The sequence below is a fragment of the Amphiura filiformis genome, chromosome 8, assembly GCF_039555335.1.
Source record: "Amphiura filiformis chromosome 8, Afil_fr2py, whole genome shotgun sequence".
In the NCBI taxonomy this organism is placed as follows: Eukaryota; Metazoa; Echinodermata; class Ophiuroidea; order Amphilepidida; family Amphiuridae; genus Amphiura; species Amphiura filiformis.
The window spans coordinates 22,061,060-22,076,458 of record NC_092635.1 but is presented as its reverse complement, the minus strand read 5'-3'; the positions used below and the strand labels follow the sequence as shown (position 1 = coordinate 22,076,458).

The following is a 15,399-nucleotide window of genomic DNA, read 5'->3' as shown; positions in this document are numbered from 1 at the left end:
ATTCGTAAATATTTCATTTTTGATATTATTTTCATTAAGATCTGATGCTTTGTCTAGTACGGGCAAGGTATTTGTTGTGTATAAAACACGTAAAAATCAATTACTTTTTTCCAATCTATTGCCAACTTTCAAACATATGACTTTCACTTCTTCATCTTATCCGAAATTCAACCAATCATAAAAATAATGATTCTTTTTGCATAATCGCTTACATTTACAAGCATTCATGTTTAATTTTAGTATCATTCCATTGGTGTTATGCTTGAGGCAGTTTTCGATAACATTACTAATAACTCTCAATTCACATTAATTTAAATTGCTTTCTATAAGAATCATTCCATATTTGGCACAATATATGTATTGCAATGCAACATAATATCAGAATCTATCAGTATTGATATCGCATGAAACGTGCAGCCAGCCCCGCGGAGACTATCTTGAATTCGCTACGGGTTAAACATTAAAATGTTCACACTATGCTCCATTCCCTAGTGCTAAATCTTCCTCTTTTATTATTAAACGACTTCATGGAATAATTTAACTTTTCAAAGCGTATTAACTCAAGCTAAAACACGCCATACATATGGTTCACACTTTTTGCCAAAGGTCATAAAAGGAAGACAAGACAATCATGAATATTCATGAATGCACAAATTCAACAGCGTGGAAAGGAAGTCTACAGATAGCTGAATAAAAATTGTATTACTATCGGGATCGCTTGAGGAGTTACCTCGATCGTTCACTTGTGTATTATTTGTACACTTCCGATGTTTTCCAAATTAAAATGACTTTATTTCTTTACATGTGATACTTTATTTTATCCATCTGATAATTGTACACAATGTAGCCAAGGTTTGCTGATTACAAACATATGATTTAAAAATCTTTCGGAATTTTTAGGTTATTTCAAGAACCACAGGACCAATAGTACACATGTTAGTACTCAGTAGATACATTTACATGTACATTCCCAAAATATAATCAGGAAAATACAAAATTCTCATTTATGTAGCTTTTTGGTAAGAAATAATATATTGGTACAGAGAGGGTAAAAAGTGTTATAAATGGGCCAGCCTACTAACTGGGTCTTAATCTTCAGTTTTACTAATTTTTCACTTCAATTAATTCTCACAAATTTCTTCATCTCTGTGTCGTGACATGATGCTTTATCAGTATACATTGTTAACATTAGACTTCATGACAGAATGTTTAAGCGAGCAATTAATTTTAAAAAGTACATTCCCATGAGGATTCAGTTATGGTCTGTCATTCAGTGTTTAATTATGTTGTGTATCTCAGGTTTTTGCCAAATTACATAAAATAATTGTTATTTTTAAGCATAAAAATGCAGCTTTTGCAGAATTTAAAAAATTTACATACTTGCACATTTGGTTTACTTCAGAAGCAAAATTCAGATGTGACTCTAGACAAGAACATGGTGGCGTGTGCAGTTATTTTAATTACAGTAATCAGTTGCTTCAGCTTGATAGAGTATTGCAATAATAATAAAAAAATCTTTAAAAAATCTTAAGTTTGACTTTGAAAGTTACTATATTGTACAGTGACACTACTTCTAATCCATTAACTTGTACAATAAAGATAAAATTTGCACCTGATTTCACTTCAGGCAACTTATTTTTGAAAATGTTTAATCAAGACCTTCCTGTTTTCACATGTTTGCATGTATTGCAAATTTGATATCTTGCTGGTGTCTACAGTGTGCCAAGACTTCTGAATAACATACCTCTAAATAAGATGGAACTTAAAACGGAATGCCTGTAGACCTAATCTGATATCATAAGGCACAAAAATGGTAGAAATTTAGGATAATGAGATGAGCCTACTTAAATAATCACTCAGAGAAAAGCTAACCAGGTAAACTACTGCGAGACAACATCGTTTTCATGTAGTATTAGTTTACACACTGCTTATCAAATTAAAACTGCAAACAATATTTCGCTCATTTTTCCTCTTTCCTTCATCTTTGTCTATGAGAGTATGAGAGTATGATTTAAACTTCATCTAACTAGAGGCAACCCTGTACCTTGCTGCGTCAACCACCAAGCTAAAATGCTCAGATAAACCACCAAATTGGCATGGGCTAACCACTGGGGCCATCTTTTGCACAATTTTTAAAAGAAACCTTACCCTGGGTAAGGATGTTGGAGGGTACCGACCGAGGTTGTTCTTATGAAGAACAAAAAACAAGTGATAAAGACTTCAAACACCTATAAATACTGATTATCTTATATATTTAGCAAACATGAAAGGTTAAAATTGCATGTTTGCATATTATTGTTGACCTATATTTTGCATATATCAGGACCTTATTATATTTTGAGATGGCTGATGCTAAAAGTGCAAGGTAACTTTTATTTGGCACACTTTCCTTCAATTCAAATTTACACATGTCAACATGGTTTTGCCCAAAAGGATGGTAATGATGAAATTAGTACATATTTAATGCCATCCAATATTTATACATCCTAGGGATCTTATATTGACACTCCAGATGATTTACCTTGGTTGCAGCATCTACATTAGCTCCTCGTTTCAGCAATTCTGTGACGATATTTAGATGACCTTCTTTTGAGCTCAGATGCAGGGCATTCAGACCATTCTGTTTAAAGAAAGACAAAAAGAAAAGAAAAACATAATTTAGTTTATTATGATCAGTATAGAAAAGAAGAATACACTCCTGATTAAAAACTGAAGCTGAAAATTTGCAGTGGTGTAGCCAGGGGGATGGCAAATGGGCCAGCCCCCCCCCCACGCCACTGAATATTTGAGATATCTTCCATGTGTAGTACTCCTAAGAGCATAGTTTGATGGTTTATTGCTAACCTCTTTCTGGAGGACATGGGTTTGATTCCCAGCTGACCATCATTGTTATCCCGTCCTTTACATTACGGAAATGTTCAAAACATTTTATGCTAAACATAACATCTTTCCTCTTAAAATGTTAAATCCATCTAATGTTCCATTAGTCATTGCAAGCAATGGGCTATTCCGGTTATAATCCATACACCCCCTATGGAAGATGTGACCGTAACCTTCCACACACAGAGGGTAAATTTTAAATGGGTTAACTTGAGTGGGTGAATCCATTTGAAATCTACACCCCCTGTGTGGGAGATTAGGGTCATATCTTGCATGCAGGGGGTGTATGGATTTTAAATGGAATAGCCCAATTGGAAAAGGTCATGTCTGTCATATCGGGGGTGTATGGATTTCAAATGCAATAGCCCAATTGGACCCAAGCTTCACACTTCCCAGAGGATGTTCGGGGAAAAATACTTATAAAAGTAAATTGGCTTATAATTTGTACAAGACAACATATATTAATTAAAATATAGAAACCTATTTTAAAATACAAGAGGATGACTCATGCAACCACAGACAACGACACTTTTTTTTTGTGAACAGTATAATAATTGAATTAACACTCTGATTATAAAAAAAACATAATTTCTTATTTGATAAACTCATCATTATCAGATTATGCAGTCAATAACAAGTACTTGTCTGTCCAATAACTCAAAAATCAAATTGCTGTCTTTCCTGTCTATTACAGTGGACAGTCGTCCAGGGAATGAGAACGGCCAGCAAAATGTTTAGTCACGCCTAAGCTTTATCTTAAGACATACCATGCATTCTCCTTTAAATAATTTTGCTCCAAACTAATATCCTATATATCCGTGTACTCAACCATCCAAATGAAGCAAAAGTCTACTGTATTCAAATTATGCTTGTGCCAGATAATTTAGCAGATACGTCATCAAAATTGATTTATTTTTCTAAGAATCACAACTTAAAATAGTGCAGACTCTTTTAATGCATTTGCTTTCCTAGTTTCTTGGAACACACCTAATTTATTTTTCCATATAAATTTTACCACTGAAAAAGGTTTGTTCACACAAAAACACACACTATAAGTTGTGTAGTAGATTATAACATTTATTTTTGCAGCTTACGTGATATTTCCCTTCATCCTTTTAACAAGATTTGAAACTGGTCAGTAACCCCTTTTTTGCATTACGCCATGCTATTATTTCCCCATGCATCAATGTGGATGATGGTCTTGACCTAACTATAAACTCATCCCTCAATTTATGGTATCTTGATGGAGATACATGTAAGCAGTTGTTATTGTAATATATTGTAAGGTAAATATTCAAAATAGCTGCCTTCTGTCATCAATAGCTGCTATTTGGATTTGGTCTTGAATCAAATGTAAACCCTAATATGCCCTGTGGTACCTTGATGCATTATGCATGATGGTATGACTGCTGTGGAATTACCCAAACATAGACTAGATTAAAATCTAATAACGGAGATGCAGTTATACTTACTGGATTTTGTTTGTTTGTTTGTTTGTTATTCTATTACCAAATATGGGGAAATAATATCATATAACATTTATATATTTTTGATTCATACCAGTAGCAGTCCGCCATCTTTGCAAGAAATTATTCATGGAAACTAGTTGGTTTTTGATGATTTGATATATGTTAAGAACTTATGCCTAGGAGGATTCCACACTTCTTCTATCATAGCTTACTACTTCTAGTGCATCTTATTCCACTATCAATGAAAGTAAAACACAAAAGTAAATGCTCTCCTATCCTCTTACCACTCAAATGGTTAATATTTCCTCTATTATTACTATACTGCTGCGCCTTCTCAAACTTACATTTATCAGTTACCACACAAATACCATATTGTCTGATCACAAACACCTGACCTGACTTAGCATACAATTGGTTAATACTCCCCACACAGGTGTCAACTGCAGATAACAAGTTCAAAATTTTCTACAAACATTTCAAAAATGTTAATTTTTATGACCATATTTGGAATCAGCAAGCAAAATACATTAAAATGATACAAACAAACCCAGTACAATTGGTTCAGTGGTTCCTGAGATAGCTTTTGATATTTTGAGAAAATGTTTCAGAACTTGGACTTTTCAAGTTGAAGCCTATGATCAGCATGCAAAGCATTAACTCAGCAGTTGTAAACAAAATTGATCCATGCGATGTCTCACAGGGAATCCCAAGCATCCAGATTCACTTCACAAATGAAATCTTGCCTTTTTTTCTTATTTTTCTGCATGCATGATTCATGTTCTTTCCTCTCTTTTCTGAAAGATTACCACTTACTCCGATTTGAACAAAATGTAAGTCTGGGATAATCTGATTTTGGTTGTCATGTTCTTTTCCTACTTTTCTGATAGATTACCAAGTTTATTGTGTTGAACAAAATTTAAGTTATCGGGTTAATCTGTTTTTTCTCATTCGGTATTTTCAAGAGTTTTAATTGTCCTCACTTTTTTGATATCTTGAATATGATACCTGCCAATTTCACACCCACTTGAAGTTGAACAAAATATGAGAGTGATGATCTTATTGTTGTTTCTTATTTTTGTCTGCTCTTTTCCCCTGATAACCCTGGCACATTCACCTACTAAAAAGGCATTTTTTACTGATACACTTCTAGTGCCAGTTTCTATTCATCGTTATGTATTCTTCTCCCGTGCATTATTTTCACGAACTACCCTTCACAGCCCAAATTATATAAACCTGCACGCTAAACAATGCATTATCTAAAACCTGCACGCTAAACAATAGATTCTAGATAATACGTGCACACTCAAATACTAGAAATACTACTTTCACATAACCATAAAGTAGAGTTAGGTGGCGCTTTAGACACAGAGATCACATAACTATATAATTGTCTGTTCGATATATATACCAACTAATATGTACGAATATACATTCTGTGGTGTTAAAATGGTATAGTTACAAACGGTGTTCTATAATAGTGTACAATTATCGAATAAGGTGCAACTCGCTAGACTTGAGTCCAGTCCTCGTTTACGGAGTTTAGGTTTAGGGTTGGGATAGGGCAGTCTTGTAATAAGACTAGTAGAGTTGCACCCTTGCAAATATCATTGTCATAAATTATGATTAATGACCTCAAATAAATCAAACATCAAATGAGAATAATCGAGCTTCTATTAATTAAAAAAAAAAAAAACAGGTGGATCATAATTATACAAGATGACACCATTGCAAAATATTCAGCATTTTACAAATGAAATACATGTAGGCCTATATCTAAAATAACATAGCCGGGCCCGGGAAACACACACTAGCGCATAATATCATGATCATGCTTTATAATACCATAGGCCTTCAAACACATGTGTTGGAAGGCCTATGATAATACTGAACAAATTGTTAAATCCCAATGTCGTGTGTTTTAATATAAGTAGTTCAAATTATAGAGCTATAAAGTCCAGTTGATATTCACCGTAGTACTAGTCTGACATCTAAATCGATCGTTTCCAACTGGTTCAGTGCTCTCTGTGTTCGAAACCACGATATTAAATGATCACAACATAAAGTCAAGTCAATTAAACCATGCGTGGATAAGTTACCTAAGTATGACGTATGGCGCATAATCGATACCATTGATTACAGGGATTGATTTTCTTTACCAGTTAAATGCTACGTAGCTGGTCAATGTCCTGACGGTGTTTTTAAAATGTAAGATATTTTCCTAATATTAAAACTAATATAATGAATGCAGCAATTAATATTGCCTATTGTTTTAATAGGCCTACACTCAAAAGTGTATGACGGATAATGTATCGTGCAAATGCATTACGTCAAGATAATTGCACTTGCCATGGAGTTATTGCATTTAGCTTTCGAGCCTATCGGCTCTCAAGCTAAATGCAATAACTCCACGGCGCGTGCGATTATTATCTTGACGAATGCATTGCACTCAGTTCATTATCCTTATCATAAACTTGACTTTTTTTATACTGGTTTTTTTCCCTCTCTTTCCTTTACGAGTACCAGCCATCCAACTTGAACATAAATATGGATAGAGATTCCCCAGATATTCATGAACGGTATGAATATTCATATGCAATGAACCAATGGCAGTGGATCTTTGATAAGTGCATTTCGGACATTGAATATTGTCAATGCACCGACGTGAAGTAGCATTCAGTTTGTGTAATACAGAATGACATGGATGCATCTACAAAGCCCTGGCTTGGTCTATTTAACTACGGGTGAGCAATTCTGGGCTGCCAATGATGGGTTTTTATTTTACTTTTGATTTTGACAATTTTTTAATACCTAATCGATAACAAAATATCTTTAAAACAACAATGGTTTTATGATGTTTATGAATGAGTTTAGTGACCGACATGATTTTTTTGATGTGCAAATTACAAGAGTCAATGCACTTCCCGTTAATTTTTTCCCCATCACAATGGGGTAGGGCAATGTTCTGGTGAAAAAAAATTAGGACACATGCATGATTTTTGTCATTTACACTACAACAAAATCATATTCAGTCATTAACCTGTAATTAATTGATCTTCCTCTGAAAAAAGATCAAGTTTGGAGGGAAATATTACTTTCCCTCATAAAAGAAATACATAAGAAATTACGGTAAACTTTGCGATCTTGGAGCGCAAGTTAGCTCAGTAAGAAAAAAAAATTCAATCAAGAATTGTCAATTGTTTCTTAATCCACAATAATATTTTAATTATATCTTGGACCACTTCTGCTAAAAATTTTGAGAATTAGCAAAACATTCAGTAAAGATGGGCTCATAAAAAAAAAAAAAATTTAAAAAGAAGATCAAATGCTATCTTCTAGACTAGCGATATTAAATAATCATCTCAGACCCACATATAGAATTGACATAATGTGAGAACAGACAACCGCTGATTTGTTTTTATGATTTTTTGACCTCCATCACATAAGTTGGATAACAAAGTATTGATTTGGGATACATACATAACATGGTGATGCAACATAGTGCTGATATTCTGGATTTGGTCGATATCAATTCCATGAAAATCAATTTCATGTAAAGTAACATTCTACATGACACTGAAACACACAGGAGCACCTGTGATTTATTCACTCTTGGACTTTATATGGATCTTCCTAAAAATGTGACACTAGTAGTTATCTTTTCTTACAATTTTGTTTAAAAATGTACCGGAGCTTTCCTTTCAAGCCATACTCATATGTTTTAGTAGTAAATAATGCAAATATTTTATGCTTGTAAAATTCCTGTATCATCAAGAAGTTAAAATTGCTAATATGCCTGATTTTTATGGTCTGGTACTATTTGATTCACTACGTGACATACACAGTATAATTGTCATGTAGTTTTCGACAACAAAAAAGGTTTTAAATTTAATGTCACTCTCTGACAATGACATGGCAATGGCGTCATGTTGTAGGCAATTTGAAGGGATCATCGGATTTCATCCATATTTAAATGAATGCCTAAATTCAAAGCAAATATACAATCATTTTACATGAATATATGCTCACAAAGTGTGATGCTACCAAGCAACATGAGTTTTATCCGATCATGCAAACTAGATTTAGTGTTATGAGTGGCTCGAAGACCTTCTTTCCCATAGCATTAAAATCTGAAAGACTTGAATTTACTGTGCGCTCGGATAACCACCGCGTGTCTTTTTGCTCAGAAGCCACAGTAAGTCAGTTTTCCTAGACGTGGATACAAATAGAAGGACTGAAGGATTTCAAGCTCAAGTCGACGTATTTCTCTGAATTCAAATTAACCTTTTTTTATTTCTCTGAATATCTGACAACCAGTGTCTCTAAATTATTTCAACCTTTACTGGCTATATAATCAAGTCATATATAAGTAATACTTAGAAAAGGTTTTAACACTTCAACAGTTATCACACTCGTGTAATATCAAACCGGACTTTCCTCTACTTCCTGTCTTAAGGGTGACCTGGGATTTGAGGTCTTGAAGCCGGAAATCGTCTTTTGCATATATATTCTATTTTATATAAACCGGGTATATATAAGTGGAGCTTTTCAAACAATGCACATGACTCTGTATTGACTCTTATAGATCAACATAGATTTCCATCATCTGTGTAACACAGGCAATGCTAAAGCCCTCTGAAGCACACAAAAATATGTCCACTATTCGCCAGCGAAGTGGAATGGAATGATGGTACAATTACAGTAGACTTTGTGTGGTGATCATTTTGATTGTGGTTCAGGACTCAAAAGCATAATTCAGTTGACATAGTGATAATCGGCTTATTCGCCATCAATCTTGCATAATGTTACACGCTTGCATCACACGCTTGAGAAATGAACCACGATCGAAACAATCACCACATAAAGTATATGGCACTCGAAGGCATACCAAAATAGTGTGATCCGATAACCAAGAGAATTATGTAACCACTTTGATGCTGAATAGCAAATTATACACCATGCACTGTAGGCGTATATAGTACAGAGTTTTTGCTATGAATCTTAGCAAAGTGAATTTCAATGTGATGTTTGTTTAGACTCTAAATACAGTTCAAGGCACTGATGCAGCGATGTTGAGGAAATTGCATATCAAATACGGAATGCTTTTAGAACTTTTCAAGGATAACTTTTCAAAAGGGAATTATGCTGTGAAATTTAATTCAATTTTAGCATGAAACAGCTCACCGAAGATCAAATCGACAAATTGCTTTCAGGTAAACTCTGATGCACCATGATAAATATAGGAAAATATTTCGAAATTTTGTTCAAATATTCTTAATGAGATCATATCATTGGCAGCAATGCAAATATGTCGTCAAAGAGATCAAATCATGGGTATAGATGCAAGAATGTATTCTTATGCTCTAGTGACGATGTACTCTAAAAGTGGCAATTTCTGGGTGTGCAATTTTCGTGCTGTGCAAATTTCGAATTGCTTAGCTTGTTTTTAAATTTGCGATTTGGAGTTTTCATACATAGACAAATTTATAAAAGAATACATTTGCATGTTTTTATTTTCACGATACCTGAATTCTACGCGAAAAGTGTGAAAATTATTGTACCATGAAAATTTGCACTTTATCACACCAATGTCTTCTATGCCATGCACAGAAATTGATGTCTCAAATTATCTTCCAGCAGAATTTCTTCATATAATTGTTTTTATGTTTGCCATTTATCAGGCTTATGTACTACATCATGATTTTTAAAAATAAAAAATTTTTGTGTACAGATAGTTTTGCTGTTGAAACTTCACTAACATTGTCACAGGGTGATGATTTGCAGTTCATTTAAACTTCATTATCGAGCACATTTGCGGAATGTAGAATTCACGCGCCTAGTCAAACCGCAAAAATAAAGCCACAAACATTTCGACTTATACTTACGGTATAAGCCTACAATGTATATTTAGGTGTTCTTGTTTGGCAAATCAATGAATGCTCCTTTAAGTTATACAGTAAACTTAACCTTCAATCAATGCCTACAAATTTTGCTATTTTTAATCTCACAACCTTCTCATTACTTTGCCCATGCCTCACAGCATTTGCTTCAACAATGCTTCGCCCCATTGTATGCTTACAATTCTAACCATCGAAATTGGTAAATTTGTATGAAAATCTCTAAAAGTTACTCTACGTAAAATGTCATGTACATTATAAGCAACAAGCAGATCCATTTAAATACAAACTTCCCTCATTGCAAAGTGTGAATCGCTGAAGGACACGCCATGGAGTATTTCCCACATTATACAGTAAGACTAACACAACCTAAAGTTGCCTTGTTCCTTGTCTTTGCTGAGTAAATATACCCAAGAAATAGCATCCGGGCAGAGAGAATCTTGTCATCACACAAAACACAGTCCCATCTCGCTGTTTTCCTATAGATGTGTTCTATACATGTATTCTGACAGTATTTCTAACACTCTAAACTAGAGAGTAAATATATGCCATAGACAGTACCTGAAGGTAAGTAATCTATTCTCATTGCTCCTTGTCATGAACAACTCTTACTTTAAACTGTTTCGTCTACATCACATGTTGTTTTTTTGTAGTCTATACGACTGCCTTTCACAAACACAGCCTTTAATTTTATTTTTTTTATCTCAAGATTTACTACATCAGATATGTTATGCTAAATTATATCATTATGTAATCATATGAACTTCATAAGTAATGAGATTTGTCACCAGGGTAAATATCTTGCAAATATGAAAAGGTATGCCATATGGTGCATCACACACTAAGCAAAGCACCTTATTCCATTATTAAATCAAATTACGCCATTGGCCAATCACGGGGGCAAAACCAGTGTTATAGTTTGTTTGGCTTATAATTGCTGAAAATTATTCCGATTTTATTACTCCTCACAACAATTAAATCCTGACTTACGTTCGTGTAAATTCATGTTGCAACTAGTGCCAATTATAAGCCAACCAACTATAGGAATGGTAGACATTTGTTACAGTATGCAAAATCATTTGAGAGCTCCTAACATTGTTTTAATTCTACAATTCCTATCTAGGCCTACAAAGTTGTTGGCTTCAATATTGAAAGGTAACCAATTCTAAAGGTTTTAGATGGCAAGAAAACACTAGTTTTCTTGCCTTTACTTCAACAATCATTTGAAAGCAGAATACTTTTGTTTGACATAAAATTAGCATAATGCTTTTGTTTGACATAAAATTAGTAACACCACTGTGTTTTGTGTTCAACAGTGCTTTCCTAATGACCAGCAATGGCGAGGTACAATGTAAAGCAAGAAATGCATTTACCCATCCAAAGCTATTACCATTTCCATACATCATAAGCTTCTCTTCACTTCCGCGGACACTACTTCCAACAAGTCCTAAGATTGATGAAGTCATATTTTTCAGTTGACATGTTTTTCTCTTAAGGTGGGTGGGGATAGAAGGAGCCATATTTGTCCAGTTTTAGCCGTTTAACTAACAAAACTACAGTGTACTTCTTAATATTAACCCATTGATCTTATACAAAATAAGTCAAAGAAGCCAATAATCTTATTTTATTTCCATAGGTCTTGTGGTTCTTGAGTTAAAGCCAAAAATATATCAAAACAAAAGTTCTGTGCTTTTTCACATCCTGAGAATACTCATGCACATGGGACAGAACTGACACCTTGGGATCTCCTTCATAGAACACCATTACTCTTGTGTGTCAGCTTCATTTGTCTCAAGCTTCATTTGTCTCAGTACAAACATCACTCGGTCATGCTCCCCTCCGACCAGCCTAAAGTGCACCTTTACTAGCTTTTACTAATATATCATATACTTGCAAAATGTATTTTTTTCTAATGACTTTTACTACCAAACCACACGATTTTGTGCACTTCACATCTAAAAAACTCGCCATTTTATCTCCTTACTACTTTTGACATATTCCTGAAGTTAGATTTACATTTTCAGCTGACTTCCGAACCAATTAATCTAATTTTTGGTCTACAGAAGCAGGAAGTGGTATAGCACGTACACAGAACATACAATGTCTCCAGGCTCTCACATACCGGTATGTCAATATTTTTAACGACCTCAATTTAGAGTTAACATTACATGCTCACCAGTATATATAAATGCTATCTACTGAAGATAAGATTTCAAGTGTGAATTAATGCAACAGCTTATAATAATGTGCTGTTTAAATTGATTAAATTATTTCTAAATGTTTGCAATATTTTTGGAAACAGTATATATTTAAATCAACAATTCGCTAACTCTGCTTCCATGAACAGGAAGTGAGGGGAAAGTTTCATATAGCAGAACTTATTGCAGTGTTTTCATTTATCAAATTTGCTAACAAAATTCACCAATCTCTGATTTATTTTTAAAACCCTTATGCCCTGTTTAAAATCTACAGAAATTACAAAAACACATCCAAAATTCTCAGTTGCCTGTCTATCCACACCTTACATTGTAATCTTCAAACTCGAGGGTATGGGGGTCAAATGTCAAACTTACCCCCTTATAGAAAGCCATGTTAACGTGAAATGTTAGACTGATTGCTTTCATGTCTATTGGTACTGTGCATGTATACGCACTTGCGACAAAATAGATTGAAACTTGAGGCTGTGACAAACTGATATACTCGCACATTTCAGGTATTTTCGACAAGGCCCAAATAGGTTTTTATATATTTAAGATGGCATCTAGACAAGTGTATTTACAAACATATGAAATTCATTTTCCCTTACATCAACAGAAACACACCATTCCCTTCAACAGGTTAAGTATAACCCTTCACATTTGCCATTACATGCTTAGGGACCTAATATCTCCCTCCCACACATTCTGCCCTATTAAAATGAATTAAACTTTCTGTCAGCCGGGGCTGGACAAAATGTTTATTTCCTAAAAAGATAAGCCAAATTTCACTAATGTCCATCCAAATTCAAAATTTCCCTAAAATTCTAAAATATCCATTTTTGTCAAGCCTGCTATCATCATTCTAGTCCAAAACTGCCAATGTACATGAACTGATAGTCCAAAAATGTTCTCAACTGGCTCCATTTGATAGTATTTAATGACATGTTTTCCAATATAATTGCTCCATGGCCTCATCTTCATTCAATCTTACAATAATCTTCCCTTCCTATTTAATCACCATCATTCACATATTACATTATAGATGCTACATTGTCCACAATTATTGTTTCTCTATTCTACGGACAATTAGTTTGTTAAATTTAGTTTTAAAATTAAACTTAAATTAAATTTAGTTTAAAGTTAGTTGGTTAAATTAGTTTGTTGAATAAAACAATTAGTTCTGATGTACCTCAAGACAACATTATGAGCTGTACAAATCTAAAACAGAAACTAAAATGGACTTATCTGTTAACCAAATGCAATGAGCACTACACAGACCAAGTTTTACATAAAAATATTAATATAGTCAACTTCAATCAATATTTGCAAAATGGTCAAGTGTTTTCACATTGGGGCAAGGGTCCTTCTATTTGTAGACTTCAAATTTAGCAAACATCCACTCAGCTTAAAATAGATAACTATTTTATGAATCAAATAGAGAAAATTCAGAAATATTTTGTAACAACATATTGAATTTCATTTTGTGTGTAACAATTGTGTTGATGGAATTTCCTGAATAAATAACGAATAAATAAATAATAAAATAAATACAAATACCATTATAATTTTTAAATCTTTAAAACAACGAGACATATTTGGTATTCAACCTTAACTCAGTTTACCATATTCTATTATATTCAGACAAGTCAAAGACAATGACATTTAACTTAAGGTACCTCCGAGATGGTCAAAAATCTTGTCAAGCTGTTGGAATATCACTCAAAATTCACAATAACTTAGTGAAAAGTAACACACACACAAAATAGTGAAGAGTTTCAAGAAAGTACTATATCCACAGCTTAATTGGCATTTTGGTCAAACTATGCGAAAATATCTAACCTTTGGCAAGCATTCACAATATAACATTGCAGCCAAATTTCTCTAGAGTTAAATGTAGCTAAAATTGGTGTCAAATATTTATCAAATGTAATCATTTTACAAGTGCACATTCTATTGAAAGCCTTCCAAATTGGCTTCATTTTCAGATAATGTACGTAACCGTAATTAAATTCCTTCAACTATGAAAAAGTGAAAGTTAACAAATGATGTCAATAAGAGCCAAATTGGTCAGCGTCACCTTAAACTTGGACATCCACCAAAAATGACCGGAAGCCATTTGGATTTGAAGAGCATTAACATCCTCTTCTACTTGTGAATATCAAGGACAAAATTAAACGAAACTTTGTGGCACAGAGCGGACATTTCATTCCAGCCAGTTAATTGGACAGCTCTACTTTCCTATCAACAAGCATGATAGATGATATAATAAACAGGGTTTTAAATTGGACGCTATCAATTTTAATTTCCTTTTTCAGCACAACAAGCTTCATTTTACTGTAAATCCACTCAAATTGATTTTCTTACTCCTAAGACTAATACTATTTGTATTCTTTCATACAGGAGCAAACATAACAACAAGCAATACCATTGGCCTTGATAAATTTTTCCCAATATACACCTGATTTGACTTGATTGCCTGCATCACTCAATTCCTACTGAGGGACGGAGTAGGATGGGAAAATAAAAGGAGAAAGAAAGAAAGCACTCATCTGTATGACCTTCTACACTTGATCTGCCCATTGTGCACAAGTGCAGGTGCCAATTTCCGTCTCGTAACGGGATAAGAATTTGTCTGACGACTTTTCTAAAGCAGCGTCCAGAGATAGGTACCTTATTAGAGGATGTAGTACCTGTGTATGTGTGTGATACCCTATTCAATAGTTGTTAATTACGAAAACTACAAAGTTTAGTTTTGTGTGTTATACCACTGAATACCTACTCCTTCTTTGGTACATTCATGAATGTATGATATTAATCTTTATCAAGTTGTTTATCAATTTTATCTTAAAACATATTTTTGCAAATAACAGTCTTAATTTGATAACATTTATAGATCACTTTAGCTTCTTTTGCTGAGGGTTAACATACAGGCTGGGCATACAGGTTCTATGTAAAGCA

At 33.8% G+C, this 15,399-nt stretch overlaps 1 protein-coding gene across 1 annotated transcript in view; it reads right to left on the bottom strand.

Moving 5' to 3' along the window:
* LOC140159458 (uncharacterized) overlaps positions 1–15,399 on the bottom strand; it is a 334,393-nt gene that overhangs the window by 107,415 nt on the left and 211,579 nt on the right. The window contains 1 exon segment of the mRNA XM_072182940.1: positions 2,522–2,620. Within this exon segment, the coding sequence (XP_072039041.1) occupies positions 2,522–2,620 (99 nt within the window).